The 26,693-nt window shown below is 44.8% G+C and overlaps 1 protein-coding gene across 1 annotated transcript in view; it reads right to left on the bottom strand.

Annotated features, from left to right (window-relative positions):
- The window catches only part of ORC3 (origin recognition complex subunit 3), a 248,159-nt gene extending 226,546 nt beyond the window's left edge, over nt 1–21,613 (bottom strand). The window contains exons 1-2 of the mRNA XM_082252390.1: nt 21,571–21,613; nt 11,886–11,940 (exon numbers count right to left, since the gene is read on the bottom strand). Of these exons, the coding sequence (XP_082108516.1) occupies nt 11,886–11,940; nt 21,571–21,594 (79 nt within the window). The 5' untranslated portion in view covers nt 21,595–21,613. The remainder of the gene's footprint in view (nt 1–11,885; nt 11,941–21,570) is intronic.
- Nucleotides 21,614–26,693: the final 5,080 nt, after the last annotated feature.

Raw genomic sequence — 26,693 nt, 5'->3', positions numbered from 1 at the left:
AGATCTCCCTCCTGGGCCTCATCGACCCATGGAGGTTGATGCACCCAGGGGAGAGAAATTACACTTTCTATTCTCCAATCCACAAGGCATATAGTAGGATAGACAGAATCCTGGTTACCCAGGCAGACCTGCCGTTAGTGACAGACTCAGATATCGGTGATTTTTCAATATCTGACCATTTTCCGTTGTATGTGAGTATAGAGTGGGAATCAAAAAACTGTAGTCCAAGATCATGGCGCATAAATGAGGCCTTATCACAATCCTCGGAAACGGAGGGGAAGATAGATGAGGCGTTACATAACTACTTTTTGGAAAATACATCGGAGTCGCTCTCACCTTCCACGATCTGGGAAGCGCACAAGTGCGTGATAAGAGGGGTTCTGATACAGTTGGGTGCACAGCGTAAAAGAGAGCGAGAGGCGAAAATTAAAGAATATCTAACTAAAATTGAACATCTGAGTAGACAGCATAAGAGAACGCTTGCGGAAGCTCACTTGATCCCTCTCATGCGGGTAAGAGAGGAATTGAATCAGATACTTTTCCAAAAGACGTAGTACGAAATATGTTATGGTTGAAAAGACACCTGTATGAATACGCAAATAAACCAGGGGCGATGCTGGCACGAGCATTGAGGGGCCCAAAAAGACTAACTCAAATTTTACGTCTTAGAAATACAAAAGGTGGGGAGGTTCACACTTCAGCTGACATAGCAGAAGAGTTCTGCTCTATCGGTCACTATATAACCTACCGGAAATAGGGAGCAAGAAAAGTCCAGAAAAGGGGAAGCAGATGGAGTATTTACGAGACTCGGGCATGCGTACACTTTGAGAAGACCAAGTACTGACTTTGGAAGGCGAGATATCGGGGGAAGAGCTGGCCGCTGCGATTTCACAGACCAAGGCACATAAGGCACCTGGCCCAGATGGCTTTACTTTAAGTTATTACAAGAAATTTGGGGAGCGTTTAAAGAACCCCCTACTATCACATTTCAATGAAGTGGGAAGAAGAGCGGCGTTCCCGTTGGATTCTTTACGGGTGCATATTACTCTAATACTTAAAGAGGAGAAGGACCCCCTGTGTTGTGGCAGCTATCGCCCGATATCTTTGATAAATGTAGACACGAAACTATACGCAAGAATATTAGCAAATCGGCTCTTACCACATATGGCAGACTTGGTCCATTTCGACCAAGTGGGCTTTATTCCTACCCGGGAGGCCCGGGACAATACTATCCGAGCCATAGATTTAATACATCGGGCACGTACATCACGGAAGAAGATGGTTCTCTTCGCAGCGGATGCGGAAAAGGCCTTTGACAGGGTGGCATGGGATTTTATCCGGGCCACCCTGTCATACATAGGCCTGGGACCACAAATGCTGCAATTTATACTGGCACTTTATACGGTTCCTACGGCTGCGGTTAGGGTAAATGAATGGAGGTCGAGTTACTTCCCTATCTCTAATGGCACACGGCAGGGGTGCCCTCTATCCCCGCTTATATTCGTGTTGTGTCTGGAACCCCTATTGTGCAGAATTCGGAGTTCTCCGGATATAGCGGGAATCCAAAGCGGGGGGGGAACAACACAAGGTGGCCGCGTTTGCGGATGACCTGCTGTTTTTTGCTACTAACCCTTCTCTTTCATTACCAAATATTCTAGACGCCCTGAAAACATACAGTGGGTTCTCTAATTATAAAATTAATGTAACTAAATCAGCGGCACTCAACATATCGTTATCTGACCAAGAAGAGAGAGCACTTCGAACAGCATTCCCGTTTCAATGGGCCTCAGATACGCTGAAATACTTAGGGATACAGTTAACGGCAGATCCCGCTGATCTCTATAGAAAGAATTACCTTCCGCTTGTAGGAAAGATTATAGCAGATCTTAGAATATGGCAGCTGTTGGCAGTGACGTGGTTTGGGCGCTGTAGCGTTATTAAAATGAATGTGTTACCCCGTATTTTGTATTTAATGCAGACAATTCCAATAGCAGTTCCAAAAGAATTCTTTCAATCAATCAAGGGCATACTCCGCACCTATATTTGGGCAAACAAATCCCCGAGAATTAAGATGCAGACGTTGGCCTTACCCAAAGTAAGAGGTGGGATGGGATTACCAGATATCCTGAGATATTACAGGGCGGTCCATATAGTAAGGGTGGTAGACTGGCACTGCAATAAACTTACCAAACGATGGGTGGATTTAGAGAATGAGGAAACAGGTCAGCTAACCCCCCCAGCCCCATGGTCGGTGTTCGAATCAAAAGACGCTATTCTCAAACATCCTACAGTGGGAGCGACTATAAAAGAAACTAAGAGAATTCAGTCGCATTGGAGGGTAGCCCCGGGTATATCTCCGATGACACCGATCTTGGGGAACCCGGATTTTCCCCCGGGGTGTATAAATGCCAGACTCCGTAGGTGGGCTCAGAATGGTAAAAGGCGCCTAGGTGATATATGGCAAAATGGGCCTATGCCCTCCCTAGAAGAACTTAGGACAGGTGCAGGAGAATCGCTAGATTATTTCAGCCTTTATCGGTTGTATAATTATATTAGATCAGTTCGGCAGAAAGGGTATGCACCACGAGAGCTAACGGATCTGGAAAATATGTGTAGAACAGGTAACGCGACGGGCCATTTGATCTCAAGGTTCTATACACAATTGTCAGAAGATGAGGGAGACCAACAATTGCCGTTTATCCAAAAATGGGAGCAGGAGTTAAACACTGTGTGGTCAAAAGAGCAGATAAATAAGATCCTGAGATTAGTTCACCAATAGTCACTAGATTGTAAGATCCAAGAGACAGGGTATAAAATTCTAACCAGATGGTATAGAGTCCCATCACTATTACACAGAATAAAAGAGGCGGTCTCAGGAAAATGCTGGCGGTGTGGATTGGAGGATGGAAATATGGTACATATTTTTTAGGGATGTAAAAGAGTGCGGCCATTTTGGAATAAGATAGCAGTGGCTATAAAACATATAGCCAACGTGGATATACTAGAGGACCCCGCGTTGTGCTTGCTGCATTTGACAGGAAGCTCAGTGCGGAGCTACAGGTAGTCCCTGACTCTGCGTCTGTTGAATGCAGCAAGGGCATGCATACCTATTTTCTGGAAACAGACAGTGATCCCAACTTACGAGTTGTGGTGTGGGAAGGTCAACGAGATTTTTAAGATGGAAGAACTGTCCGCCATATTGGGAAATTCAGAGGATCAAGTTAAGTTGAGATGGAGACCCTGGGTGCAATACTTGGAAGCCAATTCTTCTTAAAGGGAGTTTAAGAGAGGGTCATCCTGGGCGGAGCCTGGTCCAGGCTGCGGGGGGGTCCCCATACCCCTTCTGGCGTACGGTAATATAGTATGGAATACATCTTCATACGAAGAAATGTTGGGAATGAGTGCATAAAAGTATAAAAACTTTCTTTTTTTTTTTGTTTTAATTGGGGGGAGGAGGGAGGGGAGGTAAGGGGGGTGGGGTTTGGTCAGATCATGACAATGTTTGTTTAAAATGTATGTATATATAAAAAAAATCACCAATAAAGATATAAATAAAAAAAATAAAAAATCTCTGGATCTAGGCATGGGGGGGGGGGGGGGGGGGAGTGTAAAGAAGAAAGTGTAAAAAATCTGTTGAGACAACACAGTTAAAGGAAACACACAGTTGAAGCAGGTATAACCCCAGGAGTGGTTGACTACAATCAACTGCACTTGTAATGTTGAAGACACTTTGCAACTCATCCATGCTGTTTCTTTAGTACTAATGAGTGTCTGAAACATACCACAAAATCTACACCAAACCAGTAAGCAGTCACCCTAACCCAATCATCATGGTGTCAATGCAGGTGTTATTTGCAAAAAAAAAAAAGTGTAAGTGCCGGTTCACATTTATGCGATGCGGGAACGCTGCGAATATACAGCGTGTTCCCGCATCGCATCTGCAGCACAGGCAGTTCACACTGCCATATGCGATACGCTGGGGGTGTCAATTCAAAGTTAACGACACCAAATTACATGCATAAATGTGAACCGGCACTTAAAGTTTGTGAAAACACCCAGTTCTAAATATTTATTTGCTCTGTCTTTACTCTGCTTAGAATTTATTAAGATAAAAAAACCTTTTGTACTTTTTGCTAAAAAGGCTATCCTCCTGAGCTGGAAGGGAACGTCGGGACCTAATATAGCCACTTGGCTTCAATTGGTTAACAGTAGCTTACGGCTATACAAACTCACCTTTGAACTAAGAAAGCACCCTCTCCTTTTCAATAAAATCTGGAATAGATGGATCTCCAGCCCACTCACCTTGTCGTCTCTGAGCTCAAAAGGTTAGTCTATCATGTCACCATTATCACTGTTACCAGTCTTTTTACATAGCTAAGGGATATACTGTACATTGATATGCTTTTATTGAATACCGAAATCGGACTTCAATGCTAAAGTTGTATTCCACTCAATACATACTATTGTGAATGAGACCTGGAGGCACATTTTGAGTTTTGTTTATTTTTTGTTGATTGCAGTTGCGTCTGCTTTCACACAATATACGACTTACACGTACGATGATAGATCTTTCTAGAAGTCGCTTTTCTCGCTTTAAGCACAGTGGGAATCACTGCAGTAGACAATCCCCTGTCCTTCAACTCCTGGCTTTCAACAGCCAAGCCGTCAAAGCCAAAGACTGTAAAGCAAGTTAGAAGATTTGCCCTTGAGACAGTAGATCCTCCCTGAGAGGAAGTCTCCAAGGAACGTCTGCGACCAACCTGACCAGGTTGGTGTACCAAGCTTGGCGAGGTCAGTCTGGAGCCACAAAGATGACAGGAAACCCTTCCGCCTTGATCCTGCAAAGAAGTTTTGGCAGCAACTTGAGAGGAAGAAAGGCATACATATGCTGATACTGACCACACGGAGCCACCAGCATGTCTGTGGCATCTGCCAGAGGGTCCTGAGAGCGGGCCACAAACCTCTGCACTTTCCTGTTGATCCGAGACTCCAACAGATCTACTTCTGGAAAGGCGACGAAGGCCCAACTGCTGGGAACACCTCGGGATGGAGAGACCATTTCCCCTGATCCAAAGTCTGTCGACTGAGGTAATCCACCTGCCAATTTTTTCACTCCTGGAATGTGAACGGTGGAAAGAGCTGGGACAAATCGTTCCGCCCATCGAAGGATGCCTGCCACCTCCAAGGCCGCAAGGACACTTCTGGTGCCCCCTTGGTGATTGACATAAGCCATAGCCGTGGAATTGTCCGATTGAATATACACTGGACAGCCTTGAAGATGCCTCGTCCAGGGGACTAGGCAAAGTCTGATCGCTCTCAGCTCCAGAACATTGATCAGTAACCTGGAGTCTTCCCGAGACCAGACCCCTTGAGCAGAAAGCTTGCCGAGAACACCTCCCCACCCGGACAGACTGGCATCCGTGGTGATCACTGTCCAATATAGCAGGAGGAAAGGATTTTCCAAGTTTGAGCATCGGGGACCGAAGCCACCATATCAGGGACCCTCTGGTCACCTGACTCAGCTGGATCTGGGTGTCCAGAGAATTTGGATCTTTGTTCCATTTGAGAAGAATTTCCTTCTGGAGGATTCTCGTGTGGAATTGAGCGACCGCTTCGAAGAACAAAACCATCAGCCCCAGAACTCTCATACTGTAAGATCCTGGCACTCTCAGTGCCTCCTATCACATAATTTCCGGGTGCGTTCCATCTACCTAGGTAGATGGAGTGCATATAGGTGTGTTTCCCTTTAAGAGTGCTGACATCATCATGAGGCGCCGGACTGAACAGCTATTTAAACCACCGGCTTTCACTCACATGTGTTCGTTCAATGTGCCTTGATGCTTACCTTGTCTTGTGCTGCCGGAGCTTCCAGCTATACCCTTTACCTGAACTGAACCGGAACCTCGCTACGGATCCCGTATCTCGCTACCGGATCACTCCTTACTACTGGACTTTGCTACTGCTAACTATCTAGTGATAAGTACCCCACAGGGGATCCCTTACTAACTTTACTTCACTATCATCTACTGCATATATCAAGACTATCTCTATCTAAGCTACTCCTATCATCTGCATAGATTGTGAGCTCTTGGGACTACCATCAACTATCTTTGCACTGGGTTACTCTATCTTCTATACATGATTGTTAGAACCTATCTGCATACTACCATCACCTACCACTCTCTTGAATACTATTACTGAGTGCTCACCATACTATCGCCTGTCTCTCACCTCTATACTATCATATATTCTATCACTCCAGGAACATCATATAGAGTGTATGTATATTGCATAACCAGGCTGTGCACGGTGATGAAGTCCTGAGAGTTGGATATGTTGTTCAACAGAATCTCTACACGACTACTGAGTGTAACAATTCTGCAGCTGCAAATCCATTCACTAACAAAAAACGCATGAGCGTTACACATACAAGTCCGAAGGGACGATCATAAGGTGGACAGCAATAGCCGAATTGCACTCTGTAGTTTTTGGAGTTGGTCCGGAGGAAGAAACACCCCGGCTGAGGACGAATCCAAAGTCAGGTCCAGATAGTCCAGTCTCATGGAAAGGACCAGGGACGACTTCTGAAGGTTCAGAACCCACCCGAACTCCCCCAGAGTTCTCATGATGATCTCCAAGTTTGTTACCAGCGCCGTGGGAGACTCTGCATGGAAAAGCAGATCATCCAGGTAAACCAGGACCAATATCCCCCGTTGGAGTAACAATGCCAGGACCGGAGCCAAGACCTTTGTAAAGATCCGAGGAGCAGAGGCGAGACCAAAGGGTAACGTCACAAACTGATAGTGATCCACTCCCACGGCAAAACGCAGAAACCGTTGATGTCCTGCACATATTGGGATGTGAAGGTAGGCATCTTTGATGTCTATGGAGGCCAGGAAATCCCCAATGTAGGGAAGCCACCACTGTGCGAATGGATTCCATCTTGAATTTTTGAACTCGCACAAAGCAATTCAGTGCCTTTAGGTCCAGAATTGGACGCACCTTGCCTTCTTTCCTGGGGACTGTAAACAGGTTTGAGTAAAAGCCCTGAAAACTTTCCCAAGATTGAAACGAAACTATTACTCCTTGTTGCAACAGGTCCTGTACCGCCCCAAAGAGAGCCTGCAAGTGATCCGGGGACAGTCACACATTGGAAGGGAAGAACCTTACCGGAGGGACGGATCAAAACTCGATCTTGTAACCGGACCGTATGACCTTGTGAACCCACTTGTCTTGTATCCGGGATAACCACAGGTCCGGGAACCAGCAAAGACGTCCCCCCACCCCAGATACGGGTGAGGGCGCACCTTCAGGCTGAAGGGGTCTTTTCCGCAGGCCTGGAGAAACCAGATTTCGGTTTGCCAGACCAGGGTCGCTTGCAGCCACCCGGGGGGGCCTTGAAGGACTTTGATCCCTCATCAATTGACCCTGAGGGATGAAAAAACGTTTTGTGTGCTGAGAAGGAGGGACCCCGTCTACGACGAGGGTCCTTACCCTTGTTAGCCTGTGGGAGAAAGGTACTCTTAAACCCTGTAAGACCTTTGATAATGTCATCAAGGGTAGCCCCAAACAGGCGATCACCTTGAAAAGGTAGATCAGACAAGGCCTTCTTTGAGGTCTGATCCGCAGACCAGCATTTTAGCCAAAGTATACGTCGAAGGACCAGTGCCGAAACCAACAGTCGTGCAAATAGTTGAGCTGCATCCAGCGAGACATCGCAAAGAAATTGCAGCCACTCAACCAACTGGTCCGCCAGCTCCACAAAGGCTGGGGGGGGAGTTGTGCCCCCTCCAGGTCACGGCGCAGTAATTTAGCCCATTTAGTCAGTCAAGGTTTGTGACACCAGGGCAAAAGTAAACACCGGTCTTAGTGCAGACCCCGCCAGGGAGTACATATTGCAGACCACAGACTACACCTTTCTATCCGCCAGATCCTTAAAAGGATGGGGAATCCTCCACTGGAATCATGGTAGCTTTATTAAGTCTGGAGATCGGAGGGTCAACCGTAGGTGGCACAGTCCACTTTTTAATAAGGGACTCCTCAAAGGGGTAGCGCCTGGCAATCCGCTTAGGCATCCCGGGGGTGGGGGGGGGACGCTTTTGGCGGTCCCATTCTTTTTTGACCATGTTGTCAAAATACGCTGGAAAGGGATAAACCTTTGCCGTTCTGGATGGCTTGTGAGTGCCAAACGTAACCTGCGCCTCAGTCGTAGCTGCGTCCTCCATCTTTAGGGTCTCACGCACCGATACAACCAGTGCGTCCACCAGCGCCTGTTCTTGCGCGGTGGCGGAGGGAGAGGTGTCATCCTCACTATCAGAGGAGACAGGGCACAGGGGAGTAGACCCGGCAGGGAGAACCACGTCTGCGGAGGCTGAATCAGATTCAGAATCTGACACATCAGTTGAGGCAGGGGTAGGCCGGAGGCGTTTTTTGGCACTTCGCCTCCTTAAGGCCACCTCCACCCGGGAAGCAAAGGATTCCAGGATCGCTGACAGTGCATCTATGGATAGCTGGGTATCTGGAGGGCCCTTTGGTCTCCAAGAGGGGGGTCAGGTGGGGAAACGTGTTCCACAGAGTCCATGTCGCACCAGGGGAACCCCACAAAAAAAGATCCGGAGGGCCCTGCGGTCTACAAGAGGGGGATCAGGTGGGGAAACGTGTTCCACAGAGTCCATGTCCCCCAGACTCACCACTCACACCAGAGATGCACCAGGAGGGCCCAGAATGTATGTACAGCACGTCTGCAGCAATCTGCAATCAGAAGGAAACCTGAGTGTCAGCACTGGGGTATGAGGAGGGGCTTCACCGCAAAAAAAAACACCTCTAGGGACTCCAAAAACATGGCCACCATTATTTTCAATGGGAATCCACTGCAAAATAGCCGCCGGGCTACACAAACATGGCCACCGATCTTATTAGCACATGGGCTACAAGAAAATGGCAGCCCCGCGGAGCTTCTGGGGGCCCCTGAGGGGATCCCCAGCCCCCTGGATGGGATCGACAGGATGGGGGGCACTGGTGGGATCCCGCAGGATCATTCATCTGGTCACCGGCGGCGCACCACCCCCGCTCCCCCGCCGACATGACACCCGGCCCCAACCCACGGGGGTAGCTTCAAGCGCCCCATAGCCCCAGAAAGCGAGGAGGGGCCCGCGTCTACCCCAAAACCCACCAGGGGGAGGGGGTGAGCATTACTCACCATACCAGGAACAGGCGGCGCCATCTCCTGACAGAACCTCTCTCCACCGAAGTGGGGGGGCTGTCAGCCAATAGGAACGCTGTGACGCGGGCCTAGACCCAGTCGTATGCGACCTGGCAAGACTTTTACCTTGCAGGGCAAGTCCCCATCCAGTGGGATTATGTTGTGGCCGACCTAGCGCGGAGCTGGGGTCTGCGCACGCTTGCCGGCTAGGGTGACCACTGGATCTATATATCCAGCCCGTTGCCCAGTCCAGCTTAGTTGATTGTACATTGTAGACCGGATAAAAAAACTAACTAGATAAAAAATTTTTGCCAGGACCAGAGATCCCGGCAAGGAACAAGGTCCTTACTCCTGACTAAGCAGAAAAAAAAACTGACATCCTATAGCAGAGAGAGGGAGTATACCTTCTGGGACTGCTCATAGGCGTAGCCAGAACTGCCTAGTGTCCTACTCCTGTAGGGGGCAGTATAACCCTACTGTCAAGAAGAACAGAGATTGCTTCCATCAATGAACGATAGAGAAACCCTAACGGTGCAACTACTAATTACCCTATTTAAGGCAACTCAGCTGAACCCCTATTTGTTCTAAAGAAACTCGTGTTCATGGGCGACACATGTCAGCATGGCGTAATTACTCTTGTGACATCCTAGACCAGACCCTGCAGACTCCCACACCCACGTCATTTACCTGTTGACTGACACTGCACACACAGAGCAGCATGAATGAAGAGTACTCTGGTGAACTACCCCTATGTGGGTTCTGTCCATGAGGCATTAGGAGCCTTTAGCACAGCTGGGGAAGTGTGAGATCACACTGACTTCCTTTGTGTATACTGTCCATAGGACACCGACTCACCCGCATGTAGCCGGCCTTCTAGCAAGATACTGCATGCACACCGCTCCCATCTGCACCCGTCCCACCCGCCCACAGTCCAGCTTTACACAGCCAGATTAGCCGTTGGGCTACCATTCAGTACATCGGTGCGCAGACCTCATTCTGCCTTTACCTGTACTTACAGCTGTACAAACGCAACACTGATTGACTCAGCAAATTCAGCCATCCCTCATATACTTCACATCACGTCTGGCCCTGTACTACCTTTGAAGTCATAGACTACTCAACTGTGGTAAAAAACACAAGATACTCCATCTGCAGCCACTTGTACTAGTACCACTTTGATTAAATCATCGGATTGGATGAGTGTGTGGTGGATGTGTTGTTCGTGTGGGTGTCTGCATCTGCTTTCTTGTCTAGGTTTGACAACATTGTCATTTTAACTTTTTGTTATGTAGGAAGGTTTTTGCAATTTTTCACGTTCTATTATTACCAAATATACTTTAATAAGGCCCCTTTCATACTTGTGCGACTTGCATTTGGGACTGCAAAGTCGCATGACAAATCATATGCCATGATTTCAAATGAGTAACGTTCATATCTGTATGACTTCAAGTCGCAACGACTTCAAAGTAGTCTCTGCTCTACTTTGGGATGATTTTAATGCGTTTTGAGGTCCATAAATCACGTGACTTTTAGGTAGCATAAGTGTGAAAGGGGCCTTAGTCCTCTTAAAATATAGAGCCCATTGTCTGATTGCAACATTCCAGGTTAAATCCATATGTCCAGTCCAACAGCTGCAGAGGAAATGCTGATCCAGATAGCTGCTATAGGCAGACTAGCTCAAGCAGGAGTCTTGAATGAAGTCTCAGAGGGGAAAAAATAAATAAATCCGCAAACAGAAAAAAAGCTAGTAAAAAAAAAAAAAAAAGAAAAAAAAAGAGAGAAGAGGGTTTCCAATTCCAACCACCTAGAACACTAGCAAAAATCAGGGAGAGGCTGGGGTGACCACTGGATCTAGAAAGTGGGTTAGAATGTGGCTTACACAAGGCCTGGATTACTACTTTTCATGCTTGCCAGTGTCTAAATCTCTAAGCAGTATTATAACCGGCAGTATTTGAATTCCTCAACGGAGGAGAAAGAAAAGAGGCTTATGGACAGACGAGTCTAAATTTGAGGTATCTGGATCAATTAAAACAATGTATTAGTGGTATACATCAAAGAAAGCACGCTGTGAGTGCTTGGAATAATGAACTACAAATGTCACCACTGTAAATTACAAAATACCACCATTCCTTGTGGTTAGTGCATTACTGGTAAAAGTTTCATCCCATAGCTGGCCAATTATCCAAAACACACATATTAAACTATGCAAAACCTATATAATGAAGACACAGGCAGCTGAATTTCAGTCTTTGATGGACTAGTCAACACAGTCAAGCTCCTGAGAAAACCTTTGGTGTAAGGTCCTATAAAGATGCCCAGCAAGCCATTCACACCTCTTAGAATAGCGTGGGTAGAAAATTCCCCTGAATATCTTCAAAAACTGACAACTGACACCAAAAGTCTGTAAAGCAGGTATTGCATCAAATTGAATCAAAAAGGATTCTTACAAAGTCTAAATGATTACAATAGTTATATGAAAAAAAGAAGAATATCATGACATTATCAATATATTAACTAAAATGTTTGATCAGTTTAATACTATGGTGGTGAATAAAAAAGATCATCCACTATTAATAATTAACATTTTTTTTAAAGCTAGTATATTTCTGGCAATACAGGTTATTTATCTAAAATTTTCTAATTGATCTAAAAAAACTCAAAACTTTACAAAAATGTTATTTACCTTTTGTAAGAGAAACCTTTTTTTTCTTTGCACTTGGTTTAAAAACAAAGCAGCCCTGGAAATAACAAATATTGAAATCATAAATCTCCCCAGAAGAAATCGGATACAGAATACCTTTACAAAATGCAAACTACACATACTCAGACATAAAAATACAAACTCCATACATAATTTCCATCAATTTACACTAATTTTCAAACTGAAATATTACATTCACATTAAAAAATACTGTAGTTGTGGAACTGTTTTTCACAATAGTTATTTAATTAAGTACTGCAAGCCTTTTTTCTCAATAATCACTATTTTATCACCTCCTGGAATGGATCCATTTATCTTCTCTTCGCAATGGACAGCGAATAGAAAGTTATATATAAACGGACTATCTCTGTCTATTCAGGGCAAATTGACATCAAGGCAGAGTCCCTTATTAGCCCATTACCGATCCACTTATGCTCACCTTTGCAGCACTCCTACCCTGCCACTCTGTTTTGGAGCTTACACTCTCAATGATGACGTGATCCTCTCTCTCATGTAACAGCATTTGGCCCTTGCAACTAACTGGTTGCCAAGAACTAAGCACTGCAAAGGCTTATTAGGGTGCTAATCTATATTGAAGTGCTTTCTAATCTATAATGTAGACACAAAGCTAAAGCATGGGAAGCATGGGAAGCAAGAAGATTGTTGAGACCTGTCAAGAACGACTCTACTGCTTCTATTGTAAATTTTTTGGATGAATTGCTCCATAGTGGCATTAAGTGCAGAGGTCAGTAGGGGGCCTATTGTAAAGCTTATTACTTGTTATAAATATGTAAATGGTTGAATGTCTACCCCTCACCACAGTTTACTTTAAAATAGGGTTTACGCTAACTATGCTGTCAGCAGCTCAGAAAGTGGTCTGTTCTAGGTATAGCCACAGTGTCAACCGAGCCTTTATTTTCAGATAAATGGTATGTGATAGTTACAATATTAACACTTCACAACAGCAGTTAGGATGTATTATTTTTAGTCAACTGATGTGTGGTACCCCTTGACCCCTAGAGGCATTTTTGGGACCCTCATAGACATGCTGGTCTAGCATTTCTCCTCAGGGCTGAGCCCATGACATATGGTGGGGGATGTAAAATATTGGATGCAGACACTTTAAGGTGCCTACATGGAGTATTCTGTATGTAATTAAGTAAGTTGGCCTGCCAAGGCTGGGAAGGGGTTAATTAGGGATGTAAGACTCTTCCTGGGCTTCTTTTTGTCCTGCCTTCCTTCCCGGTGCATATATATATATATATATATATATATATATATAAATAGGGGAACAAACGCAGCACAGTAGTCCGTGGGGTATTTTGGCACGTTGCCGATCGCACATTTTTTACTGAGCATTTGCACTCAACAAAATGTGCATTTGCTTCCGCATTTGTTAATGGGGCCAAAATCACAACTAGTTAATTTTAGGTGTATAATCTTTTAGATTTACCAAAAATATATAATAGGAGGACACACCTATCTATCCAATCACTCTGTATCCAATCAGGCAGGCCCTTGCGCTACATAGTTGATGGTAGATTGATAGGAGATTGTACAATAGTGTATAGAGAGTAGCGATGGGCTCGGGCGTGTTTGAATCAAACCTGCCAGGAAGCCGACACTGCACACCGCCAATCATAGGCAGCATGTATATGTGCAGCTGCCGGTCAGGAAATGCCTCACTGCCTATGACTGGCGGTGAGCAGCGATGGCTTCCTGGCAGGCTCGATCCGAACAGGCCTGAGCTCATCACTAATGGTGAGCTTTACAGACTTCCAGGGACACACTTCTCCTGTTTTCAATACTAAAACTGTGCTCCACAAAGGTTATGTGATCACTCAGTTCCTGCATGCGCCCTCCTAAATGAACGATCTAAGCAAGTGGAAGATACAAAACAATATGTCAGCAGAGAAACAAACTGGCTGTGTCTTCAGGGCAAACAGTGGTCACTGACATGAACAGCATGTGAGTACAGGTGGATGGAAGCAATCTTTTGGAGGGGGACGGCAGGCACAAGGTGAGTGTTAATGAGGTCAGCTGGTGATCTACTTCCTTAGTTCACTAATCGTTTTCCTGTGCCACATACCAGGACGAATACCATGATACCATGTAGTAAAGGAGGAGTTTTCTATAGAATAACCTGTAGGCTGAGGTATGCCTGTCCTACAATATAAAGAAAGCGTTTTCTTTTCTGCAACAGAGGTACATTAATGGTATATTGGTACACAGGGAAGCTGGAATTTAGGGGCGAAAAAAAAGTGAACATAGCCTTTAAAGCAGTGACCACCTTGGGGAGGAAGGAGGCCTTAGGCTTCAAAACAACCTTGCGGTTGTGCTATACTAGCAAAGAGTACTTACAGTATAAGGCTGCTAATTCAGAGACTGTGCAGAAGTGATTGTAACCAGAAATGCCACCTTGCATGAAAGGTACAACAAGGGAATATTCCTAATAGGTTAGAGTAAGAGGCCAGAGGTCCCTGAAATAGAATGGCCAAGGTTAAAATGTGTCCCTTGATAGTACTTAAAACCAGATGTTGGCCCAAACCAGACTGGTGGAAGGAAGGAATACCAAGCAATTTCAAGGATGATATTTTCTCACCTCACATTAGGCAAAGTAGGATTTTCAGGTGCGATCGCAGACTTTGAAAGAAGCAAACTTCTAGTCTTAAAAAGTCTAGGGATTACAGAATCTGAGAGGTCCCCGTTCTTCAGTACCGTAGCTTCAACAGCCATCCCAAAAAAAGCCAGCAGCCGAGAAGCATTTTCATAACACTGGCCCTGGGGACAGGAGGTCTAGGCAATCCAGAAGTTTCCAGAGAGTGTTTGCCAGGAGTCTGAGTATGTCCACTAATTAGGTGCTCCTGGGCCAATCTGGTGCAATGAAATCACCAAAATACTCTCTTAGCTTGGTTTATTTTGCAAAGTAAGCAAGAGAGAATCTGTAGAGGTGGAAAGGCATAGATCAGGCTCTGATCCCATGAAGTCACCAAAGCTTCCAGTGCAAAGACTTAGGATCTCTGAATCTGTCAAAAACCTGTCCAGTTTAAGGGGTGTGTCTCCTTGATAATTATTGTAGGCCATAGGCATGGTATTGTCATACTGGATTCTCATCAAGTGTCCATATTGGAGAGGAGTCCTGCGTTGGAAGGAGCAACCGAATAATTTCGGAGTTCCAGAATGTTAATGGAAAGGTGAGAGTTCTCTGACAACTACATCCCTTGTACTGAGAGGACTGCGATCAAGCTTGACAAGCAGGCATAACATCTTTCCACGACTGAGGAGAAAAGGGTCTCCTAACTCCAGCACTGGACTAAACCCACTATGCTAGGAAGAATTTGGCCCTAGGCACCAGACACATGGAGCAGTCAAAATGACAGTATCTGTTAATTCAACACTGCCAGAATGTTGAGATCCAATGGTCTGGCATGAAATGGTCATACGGTACAGCCTCAAAGGAGACCCACAACCCTCATGCAGGTACAAACCAATGGTTTCTGCTAAGCCCAGGCTTAAGAGCAAAGTTTGTCCAGGTCAGAGAGATCCTGGACAGGGCTGTGTCTGGAGATAGGCCCAGATACTCCAACAAGTGAGACAGGTCGAGCAATGACTTCCTCAGAGCAAGAATACCTAAACTCCACTGAATCTGTAACATTTGGCAGGTGCTGTCCTTTTGGGAGAATGAAGATTAATGACTTTCTGCTGAAGAATCAAAGTACAACATAACCTGAATCTCTCAAGCACAGAGCAAAGCTGAACCTGGGCCAATCACTTTGGTGAAAGCTCGAAGGTAAGCATACAGACCAAGTAGAGAAGCGAAAAATTGGTAGTACTGGTCGCCCTGCAAACTGCAGATGGCATTGATATTGTGGAAAAATGGGAATGTATAGGTACGCATCCTTGATGTGTATGGAGGCAGCCAATAACTGACCTGGCATTCTTCATGCAAAACATTTGTACTCGAAGATGAGAAATTTTAGGTCCAGAAAGAGATGGTCTTCCCCATTGGGCATGGGGTGTGTAATGAGGAAATTAGAAACTTTGAAAATGTTCTGCAGTAGGAACTGGGGTGACAATCTCCTGGGACACAAGTTGCTGCACAACAGTCAGGAGGACCTGCCCATTGAGACAGATAATAAAGCATGTTTGGGGGCATGAAGCAAGGGGGAGGTAGAGCACAAAACTCAAACTTGTAGCCTTTGGAAACTATTCTGAACCCACAGATCTGAGATGGGTTGGGACAAGAAAGCCGCAAAGACTGCACAGACAGCACAGGCGACTCCCCCACTCCGAGAAGCAGAGGCATTTGGTTAGTGAGAGGAGGCCTTGACACTAGACCTGGCTTGACTTTTTATAAAAGTTTCTGTCTTAGACTTGGCATTGGAGGACTTCAAGAAATGAAAAGAAGCCTTCTTAAATACAGGGGTGTAAGGCTTACTGGTAGAAGCACCTTTTTCTTCTAGGCAAGGAGAATACTCTTACCCCCTTGATGTACTTGTCAAAGCACCCAACAAGCATTCACCCTCAATGGGTAGACTCTCAAGGCATTCCTTGCACAGGAGTTCAGCCAACAAGAATTTTAGCCAGAGGATGTGCATGTAGATAGAGAAGACTCCATAAGAATGGTAACCAAGGTCCCAGGCCATACATTTAGTCCAGACCAAGCAACCACAGGGAGAAGAGGGATTTAACGGAAGCCTCAAACCACCTATCAACCGCTCTTTACATTACAATGGAACAGGCACAAACACACCACCACAGCATCCCCCAGTAAAAAAAATAAAAATAAGTCTTCCCAAGCAGGACAATGGCATTATCCTGTTATTCCTGCTATTCTGGACAAACTGTACTCCTGAAGAAACAGCAGGAGATTCTCCAAGGGGAAAAGAAAACACAAAGGGACACTCTGAGATTAATGTTTAAAGAACTTTCGCCCTGACTTACCAGTTACCCCTCAACTGCAGGAATGAAGGGGATTTAACCCCTTTCTGGCTTAGCCCTCTGTAAGCCTGTAGGGGTCTTCAGCGACTCTGCTCTGAGCCAGGCAGAGCACAGTTCTGGATTTGTAGAGCAGGATCCAGAGCTGAAGCAACATTACAAGCCAGCCCTGAGTTTTCATGTAGTGGGGTTTAGGTATGGTCCTCCAAGGCTCTGCAGAGGAGTCAATCGATCCAGATGTTTCCTAAAAGGCACAGTTGCTATGGGGCAGCCAAGTCTTGATGGAAGAATTTCCATTGAAAGGATCCAAAGAAGAAAAAAGACCCATAAAAAGGAGGTCATCTCAGTAGAGAGAAGAGGTTGATCACCTAATCACATGAGTAAAAAAATGAGGCCAGCTGAGGATGGGAAAGTTATACGAGGGATGTCCCAGCAGTCTTTTTAGCCAGAATCCAATCACCTGAAGATAGCTGTACATAGCTCAGTTGTAAGTATTTTACCACTTCTGGACCAGGTTTTACCCCCTAAGATTATCTGAAGACTTTTGTCTTCAGATTTACCTTTTCTATGTAGTGCAAGGGCCTGCCAGATTGCATACAAATTGAAAGTGTTTAGGTTTGACCTCATATTATATGGTTTTGGTAAGTCTACAGACAAAAGTCTTCAGATAATCTGCACGTGTGTACGGGGCATTAATGACCGGGCTATTTTTTACGATATAGCACTGCGTTAGTTAACTTTAACTGACAATTGCACGGTCCTGCGACACTGTACCCAAATAAAATTGCTGATCTTTTTTTCCCCACAAAAAGAGCTTTCTTTTGGTGGTATTTGATCACCTCTATGTTTTTTTTTTTTTTGCGCTATAAACAAAAAAAGAGCGACAATTCTGAAAAAAAAAAAAAAAAAAACAATATTTTTTACTTTCTGCTATAAAACATTCCCAATAAAATGTTTTTTAAAAATCAAAGTCATCATTCATAATTCTAATATCATGTTAGGCCAATATGTATTCTGCTACATATTTTCCCAATAGGTGTATACTGATTGGTTTGAGTAAAAGTTATCGCATCTACAAACTTGGAGAAAGTTTTAGGTCATGTTTTTTTATTTATATATTTTATGCACTCCTTAGGGACACATTTAACCCTTTGATCGCCCCTGGTGTTAACCCCTTCCCTGCCAGTGTCATTAGTACAGTAACGGAGCATATTTTTAACACTGATTACTGTAGCAATGTCACTGGTCCCCCCAAAAGTGTCAAAATTGTCAAGTGTTTGATCTGTTTTGCAATGCCACAGTCCCGCTAAAAATCGCTGATCGCTGCCATTACTAGAAAAAAAAAAGAAAAAAAAATGACAAATCTTTCCCGTAGTTAGTAGACGCAATAACTTTTGTGCAAACCAATCAAAATACGCTTATTGCGATTTTTTTTTTTTTTACCAAAAATATGTAGCAGAAAACAAATTGGCCTAAAATGTTAATACATTTTGATTTTTTTTTTTGGGAATGTTATATAGCAGAATGTGAAAAATATTGATTTTTTTTCAGAATTGTCGCTCTTGTGCGATTTTTATTTTTTACGCTACAGGTGATCAATACCACCAAAAGAAAGCTCTATTTGTGGGGTAGGGCGTCACATGACCGCGCAATTGTCAGTTAAAGTCACGCAGTGCCAAGTTGAAAAAAGTGGCCTGGTCATTAAGGCCCCTTTCAGTTCATCAGTTCAGTCTCGAAAAAATGTATCAGTTTTTCATCCGTTTTTCAAACATTTTTTTTACATCCACTACCAATGCAAAAACGGATGAAAAACGGACCGTTTGTCCGTTTACATCCGTTTTTCGTCTGATCCGTTTTTTTGACTGGTGAAAAATAGGGCATTCCTCCATTCCAAAAAATGGATATTGACGGAAGCGGATGAAAGCGGATGATCATCCGTTGTCATCCGTTTTTACATAGAGATGCATTGATGTCTGTTTTTATCTCCTAAATAGATAGGGAAATAAAGCAAAGACAGAAAGGGTGTTACTGACCTGATCACCTGTTGAAGATAGCCAAAAAATAAAAAGACCTAAAAGCAGCCACCACACCTAAGGATTGGTAAGCTGCAATAGATTCAATTTTTGCTTTTGGGTATAGATACGCTTTAAAGAACCTCTCCTCACATTAACTGCACTTATAAAACTTAGATTAGTGGGTGTTCATAAGTTCATGTGGTCCACGAGCCGAGACCATTACGTCAGGCACTTAGAGAAGCCTCCTTGCAGGCTTATTAAAAACCTAGTACCCTTGGCACTCTGCACCCTGACATACAATGGGTATAAAAAAGAATAAATTCCCCTTTAAAATAATCACATTTGGTTTCTTTGCAGCCTGTATTTATTTTATTCATCTGTATTTACTCAGAGAAAGTTTTAACATCTAAGTGAAAAATAGAACACCAACATGTCAGAAAAAAAAAAACGAAATTCAAAAACAGAATTATTGGGTTGAATATTGATCACCCTCTTGTGCCAGTATTTTGCTTAACTGCCTTTTGCTTTAATTACAGCCTTTAGTCTGTTAGGATATGTCTCAACATATTTTGCACATTTTTGCCCACTCTTCTTTGCAGTATTGCTCAAGTTCAGTTAAATTTGTTGATGACCGTTTGTGGACTGCAATCTTCAAGTCATTCAACAGATTTTCAATGAGGTTTCAACACAATGTATCTGGCGCAAAAGAGGTTAGCTGAGTTAGCAGAAATTAAATCCATAAAGTCCATTAGTTTGTAAGATGAATAAAATAAAAAAAAAAAAAATATAAATATATATATATATATATATATATATATATATATATATATATATATATATATATATATATATATATATGTAGAGGCGGCAGCTGTTCTCAGAGTCTAGCAAGCTCTGTATCTGGGAATGAAGAAGGAGAAAGACAGGAAGCGCCACCTAAGTGTAGTATTACAGGCCATTTATTGTCGCACAATATATTAAAAAATTCACAAGATGTAAGTAATACATCACTTTCGCTTGCGGTCCACGCTGGTTCGCTTCCTGGTGCACGGGACAACCACAGGAGCTGGACTCACCAACATGCAGCTCCATGGACAGCGTGGATAAAGAGAGGGATGGATCAAAACTGCTCCCCTTGCCTACCTCATTTGATGAGCCAATTACCTACTTACATCTTGTGAGTTTTTAATATATTGTGCAACAATAAATTGCCTATAATACTACACTTAGGTGGCGCTTCCTGTCTTTCTCCTTCTTCAATGGGGTTTAAGTCTGGACTCTGACTAGGCCATGCAAGGACATTCACCTTTTTCTCCTTCAACCACTGTGTGGTAATTTTTGCTGTGTGCTTTGGGTCATTGTCATGTTGGAAGGTAAACCTTCTTCCTATTGACAACCATCTGGCAAAGGGCAGCATATTTTCCTCAAGAATTTGACAGTATTTTGCCCCATTCATTTTTCCTTATATCCTGACAAGTGCTCCAGTCTCTGCTGCAGAGAAACACCCCAATTACAGGATATTACCACCTCCATGCATTATTGTACTAATGGTGAGCTGTATTGGATTTCCGCCAGACATATCGTTTGGTGTTGAGGCCAAATAATTCAATGTTAGTCTCATCTTACCATAACACCTTTTTCCATGTAGCCTCAGAATCTTCAAGGTGCGTTTTGGCAAAGCTCAGTCATGACTGCATGTGGCCTTTCTTGAGAAGTGGATTTTTTCTTGCAACCCTCCTATACAAGCCACGTTTGTGGAGAATTTGTGATATTGTTGTCACATGCACACAATGACCACTCTTTGTTACAAACTCCTGCAACTGCTCCAGAGTGGCTGTAGGCCTCCTGGTAGCCTCTCTAACCAGTTTCCTCCTGGCTCTTTCATCCTGTTTGGAGCGATGTCCTGATCTAGGGTGGGTCTGGGTTGTACCAAATACCTTCCCCTTCTTAATAATAGATTTCAATGTGCTTCTAGGCATTGATAAAGCCTGTGCAATTTTCTTGTATCCATCTCCTGACTTGTGCCTGTCCACAATTTTAACCCGGAGATCCCAGTGAAAGTGCTTTGCCATCCATAGTTGATTGTTTGCTTCAGTTGCACTAGCAGGGACTGAAATGCTCAAAGAAAGCTCTTTTCATGCTGAGCTAATCAAATTGACCACAGCTGACTACAGTTAAAAATCAAACGGCTTTATGTGCCAGCTACACCCGAATTGAGTTTACAAGTCAATTTTAGGAGGGGGTGATCCTTTTTCCAACTCAGGGATTCTGTTTTTGATTTTTTTCTGACATGTTGGTGTTAAATCTTTCACTTGGAAGTTATAAGTTGCACTGATTAAATACAGGTGGATAAAACAAAAAGTGACTGTCTTCATTTCAGGCAGCAAAGCAACAAAATCTCATTATTTTAAAGGGGGTGATTCTTTCTATACCCACTGTATCTCCTTGCCACTCAGCACTCCTGCCATTTCACCCCAACAGCAAATTTCTGCCAGCCAACACCCCCTCTGCAATTTAGCAACAATTTACTACTGCATATTTCACCACAGTGACTACCACAGTGATTTTCATCTCCCACAGGTATGGAATATACATACTTACATTGGTCCAAGATATACAAACCATACCTGGAAAATCAGCTTTACCAAAAGCTCACAAAAGCATTTTTTTTTCATAAAAATATTACAATTTTAAATTTAAGCATTTTAAGTTACCTTGGAAACGGACGATGTAGTCATGCTTCAGACACCTATAAAGATAACACCAAGATTAATATTTTATCCAAAACGGAAAAACTATTGATAGCAACACCAGCAGTTTATTGTTATTTAGTGCAGTCTGCCTTACAAATGTCTGAATAAGTGCACACTTTATTATTGTATTTGTGGTTTACTTATGTAGCACTGCCCCCACAGGGACTGCTGGATACTATATTTATGGGCTCCCCTGGGTACCAGCACATATTTACTTAGGAAAGTCTCTGAATCCTTCCTGGTTCCCAAAGGCTCGACACACAAATGGGTGTTGCTAGTTTTGTTGTTTTATTGTTAATTTGGGATGGGAGAAGGGAATAGTGGGATACTCCGATTGAACTATTCACATCGTTTGAGGACTTCTATCTTCTGATCTCTGTTGGTGGATATGAAACAACCAGGCTGTTGGTTGACCCTGCCACTAGGATGAATGGGGTTAAGTCTCTTGTTCTGCTGGCTCTCTGACAAGATGACTTGATGGACGATAATCTATCCTCAGGACACTCTCACTAGCATCCTCTTCCCACTGACACCAGTCGACTGATTATCCTAAGAGCATGAGTGTACCCCTCAGGTCAGGCCCCTTGACACGAGTTCCTGTACTCACGATACTGTAGAAACAGGTCCTCCAGTGTCTCCCCTCCCAGTCAGGTTCCCTGGACATCTGGGTTAAGCTCCTCACTGCTACACTTCAGGCCCTCAGAACAACCTCCCAAGACCGCATGGCACCTCTACGGAGGAGGAGGCAGCCACCCCCTACCTCCGGGACTCTGCTCTCCAACAAAAAGACCTTGAGCACACGTGCTCCTGGCTTTTATACAGTATCTCAACATGCACTTAGGCAACCTGTCCGCTGCTAATCATCAGGACTGTATCAAAAGCCTGTGCACCCACTCGTCAGGTTTCCTCCCACTGTCCAACATGCCTCCCTATTAGATCAGTGTGAAACACTCTCTAGACTGAATGAATTGCATACTGAGCCCACTGAGCAGACCTCACTAACAGATCCTGCTCTCTGGTAGGCAGAGAACAATATAGATTTACCTGGAGCCCCTCTGGTAAGCAGACAGAGCTCCAAACTATACTTCTCACTAGCACCTACCTAGGAGGGTGCTACACCTATTTACTGCTCAATATTCAAACCCTATTAAGAAGAATCTGGGCAGTGTTATGGAATATATTTCTTACATGTTCAACAATGATGGCATGGGAGGACAATGAAACAAGAAAGACTGGCACAAATCAGATGGGATGGGGTTAAAGTCCACAAACGGTTAAATGTCTAAAGATAAAAAAAGCTTATGTGAAGAAATTTTCACTATTGTGGCATCTCAGTCCTGGGAGAAAGAAGCAGCTCTGTAAAGGCACAAGGAGAAGGAACCCATGGCCTAAAGGTGTGCATGCTCTGTAAACGCAGGACCATGTTCATGCATAAAGTCCAGTCGTGTCGTGACGTCACATCCGCCGGGTTCTGCGTTCCACAGACTCGGTAAGCCCTAGGAGCCTTCGTGCTTCAGACAGTTTGGACCTCAGTCCTTCATCCCCAGGTGGATCTAGACCAGGACCTGTATCAGCAAGGCCTTTGCGAGTGACATTCTTCTTATCCTAATTAACGACTTGCCGACCAGCCGCCGCAGTTATACGGCGGCAGGTCAGCAGGTTCCCATGAATCGCTGTACCTGTACGGCAGTTCGCAGGAGCGATCCTGTGGGGGTGCGTGCCTGAGCCCTCTTGTCAGTGGAGAGGCTGAGGCGTGGGGCTGGCGGATGCGATTGCCACAAGACACATATATCTTTTACGCAAAATCCCTGATGAAAATTGCAAATGCAGAAATATAGACTTTTAACTCTAAGCTTGCCAAAACTTTTTACTAACTCCTGATTGGTCAAATAATATCTTAATACAACCTACTTTTCATACGTCATATTGTATATTTAATCTCAAAAACTGAATACATTTTAGATCACTTTGATTCAACCACTGAGTCTTGTTTGATCTCTAGGTAACTACATATCTCTGATTTGGTATCACTGACTAATAGGTATCAGGTTTTTGTAGAAAAAGATTCCACAACAATATTTAACCCTGGAAAATTCCTCTCCTCTAGAACCGCTTTCCTCCTCTGGCCCAGGAAACAAGCATCTGAAGCTGGATACATGTGCAAAAACACTTTAACCACTTCCCGCCCGCCCTATAGGCAAAGGACGGCGGGAATGTGGTTGTATTATCCTGACCGGACGTCATATGATGGCGGCAGGATAATACAGCTCTGCACGCCCCCCGGGGGCGCGCAGAGCGGCGATCAGTGATGCGAGGTGTCAGCCTGACTCCCTGCATCTCCGATCTCGGTAAAGAGTCCAATCACGGCTGGTCACATAGTAAACAGGAAGAGCCGTTGATCGCCTTTCCTTAGTTCGTGCCCGACAGGCACGAGTAAAGGAGCGCCAATCGGCGGCTCACCTGACTGGGTCGGTACTGGTAATCAGATCATTGATTACCAGTGCAGACCCTCGGGGGGGGGGGTGCCACTAGAACCACCAGGGATGCCCACCCATGACCCCAGGGATGACCAACTATGACCCCAGGGATGCCCACTATGGCCACCAGGGATAGCAATCAGGGCTCAGGTTGCCCTCCCCATCAGTGCTGCCCGCCAGTGCCCTCCCTATCAGTGCTGCCCACCAGTGCCCATCATTGCCATCTATCAGTGTCGCCCACCAGTGCCCATTATTGCCCACCAGTGCTTCCTATCAGTGCCCATTAGTGCCCATCAGTGCTGCCCGTCAGTGCCCATCAGTGCCGCCTATCAGTGCCCATCAATGCCGCCTATCAGTGCCCATCAATGTCACCTATCAGTGCCCATCAATGTCACCTATCAGTGCCCATCAATGTCACCTATCAGTGCCCACCAATGCTGCATATCAGTGCTACTTATCAGTGCCACATATCAGTGCCGCCTCATCAGTGCCACCCCCATCAGTGCCACCCCCATCAGTGCCACCCCCATCAGTGCCACCCCCATCAGTGCCACCCCCATCAGTGCCTGTCAGTGCAGTCTCATCAGTGCTCATCCGTGCAGGAAAAAAACATATTTACAAAATTGTATAACAAACAAAAAAAAAACTTTTTTTTTTTTTTTTTTCAAACTTTTCGGTCTTTTTTTATTTGTTTAGCAAAAAGGAAAAAACCCAGAGGTGATCAAATACCACCAAAAGAAAGCTCGATTTGTGGGGGGAAAATTACATAAATTTGGTGTAGGTACAGTGTTGCATGACCGCACAATTGTCATTCAAAATGCAAAAGCGATAAAAGGGGAAAATTGGCCTGGGCAGGAAGGTGGTGAAAGTGCCCGGTATTGAAGTGGTTAATCACTTCCCGCCCCTGCATTAGCTGAAAGACGGCTACAGCATGGGCTTAGATTGCCGTTGGGTGTACATAGACGTCTTCCTGTGATCGCGCTGCCCACGCGTCCCCTGTGGCGTGCTCTGTGATAGAGTCCTTCTGACTTAGCTGATCACAGATTGAGGTAAAGGGCCAATCACAGTGGCCCTTTACCACAGGATCAGCTATGTCCAATGACAGCTGATAACGGAAGTAAACACAGGCCAGTTACCGGCTTTTCCTTTCCTCACGCAAAGAGCGTGAGGAGAGAAAAAGAGAGCCGATAACCGACTTGTGTTAAAGGAACATTAGCCCCAGTAATCAGGGCACTGATCAGTTTAGCAAAAAATAAAAACCCCAGTGGTGATCAAATACCACCAAAAGAAAGCTCTATTTGTGTGAAAAAAAAAATGATAAAAATGTCATATAGGTACAGTGTTGCATGACTGCACAATTGTCATTCAAAGTGTGACAGCGCTGAAAGCTAAAAATTGCCCTAAGCAGGAAGGGGGTAAAAGTGCCCAGTGGTTAAGATAAAGATCTTACATGAATTAATAAACCCTAATCATTGTATGCACCCCTGTCAGTGGCAAATGGTTTGTCTCAACACTCTAAACTGATGTATTTGTAGGAGAACTTGTTCTGTTGAAAAACCGACTTATGCCTCGTACACACGCATCGATTATTGGCTGGGAATTTTCGGCCAACGTCCGATCGGCCGATTTTCGGGTTGTTAGTATGATGCATTCGACAACAGACTCCAGATTTTTTTCGGACGAAAAGTTGGTGTGCAGGCTATAAAATTTTTGTTGGCCGTCAACACAACGGCTGATTGTTCGTCAGTCAGTACAGATTTCGGCAGACAAAAATCTGATGAGCAAGACTGGGCATGCTCAGAGAAGAAAAAACACACGGAAAGTAAACCAGCACATGACATCACTTCTGAAGTAGATTTTTGTTGGCCGAGAAAATTTGTGTGCAGTCTAGGCACATTCCAACCAACACAACAACACTGGACAAAAGTCGGACGATCGGTCGGCCGATAATCGTTGCGTGTGTACGAGGCTTTACCGGCCAGATCACTAGGTGAAAATAAAGGGAAGATAGCCTAAAAAAGAAAACTAAACTAATACAGCCATTACATCTAAGAATTGGCAAGCTACAATATAATAAATGCTTGCTTTCGGGTTTAATACTGCTTTAACTTGGGCTGCAGAGGTTGACAGGTAGGACCACCCATCAAACTTGCCCATTGACATCAACGGGGTTGCACCGCTTGCAGTTGTGGCGCAGTACCACAATGTAAAATTGTTCAGCTTATCAATACCCATTAGTGCAGCCTCGTCAGTGCCACCTATCAGTGCCGCCTCACCAGCGACCATCGGTGCCGCCTCACCAGCGACCATCGGTGCCGCCTCACCAGCGACCATCGGTGCCGCCTCACCAGCGACCATCGGTGCCGCCTCACCAGCGACCATCGGTGCAGCCTCACCAGCGACCACCAGTGCAGCCTCACCAGCGACCACCAGTGCAGCCTCACCAGCGACCACCAGTGCAGCCTCACCAGCGACCACCAGTGCCGCCTCACCAGCGACCACCAGTGCCGCCTCACCAGCGACCATCAGTGCCGCCTCACCAGCGACCATCAGTGCCGCCTCACCAGCGACCATCAGTGCCGCCTCACCAGCGACCATCAGTGCCGC

The sequence above is a fragment of the Pelophylax lessonae genome (genome assembly GCF_965119305.1).
Source record: "Pelophylax lessonae genome assembly, chromosome: 3".
NCBI classification, from domain to species: domain Eukaryota; kingdom Metazoa; phylum Chordata; class Amphibia; order Anura; family Ranidae; genus Pelophylax; species Pelophylax lessonae.
This window is presented reverse-complemented; position numbering and strand designations above follow the sequence as displayed.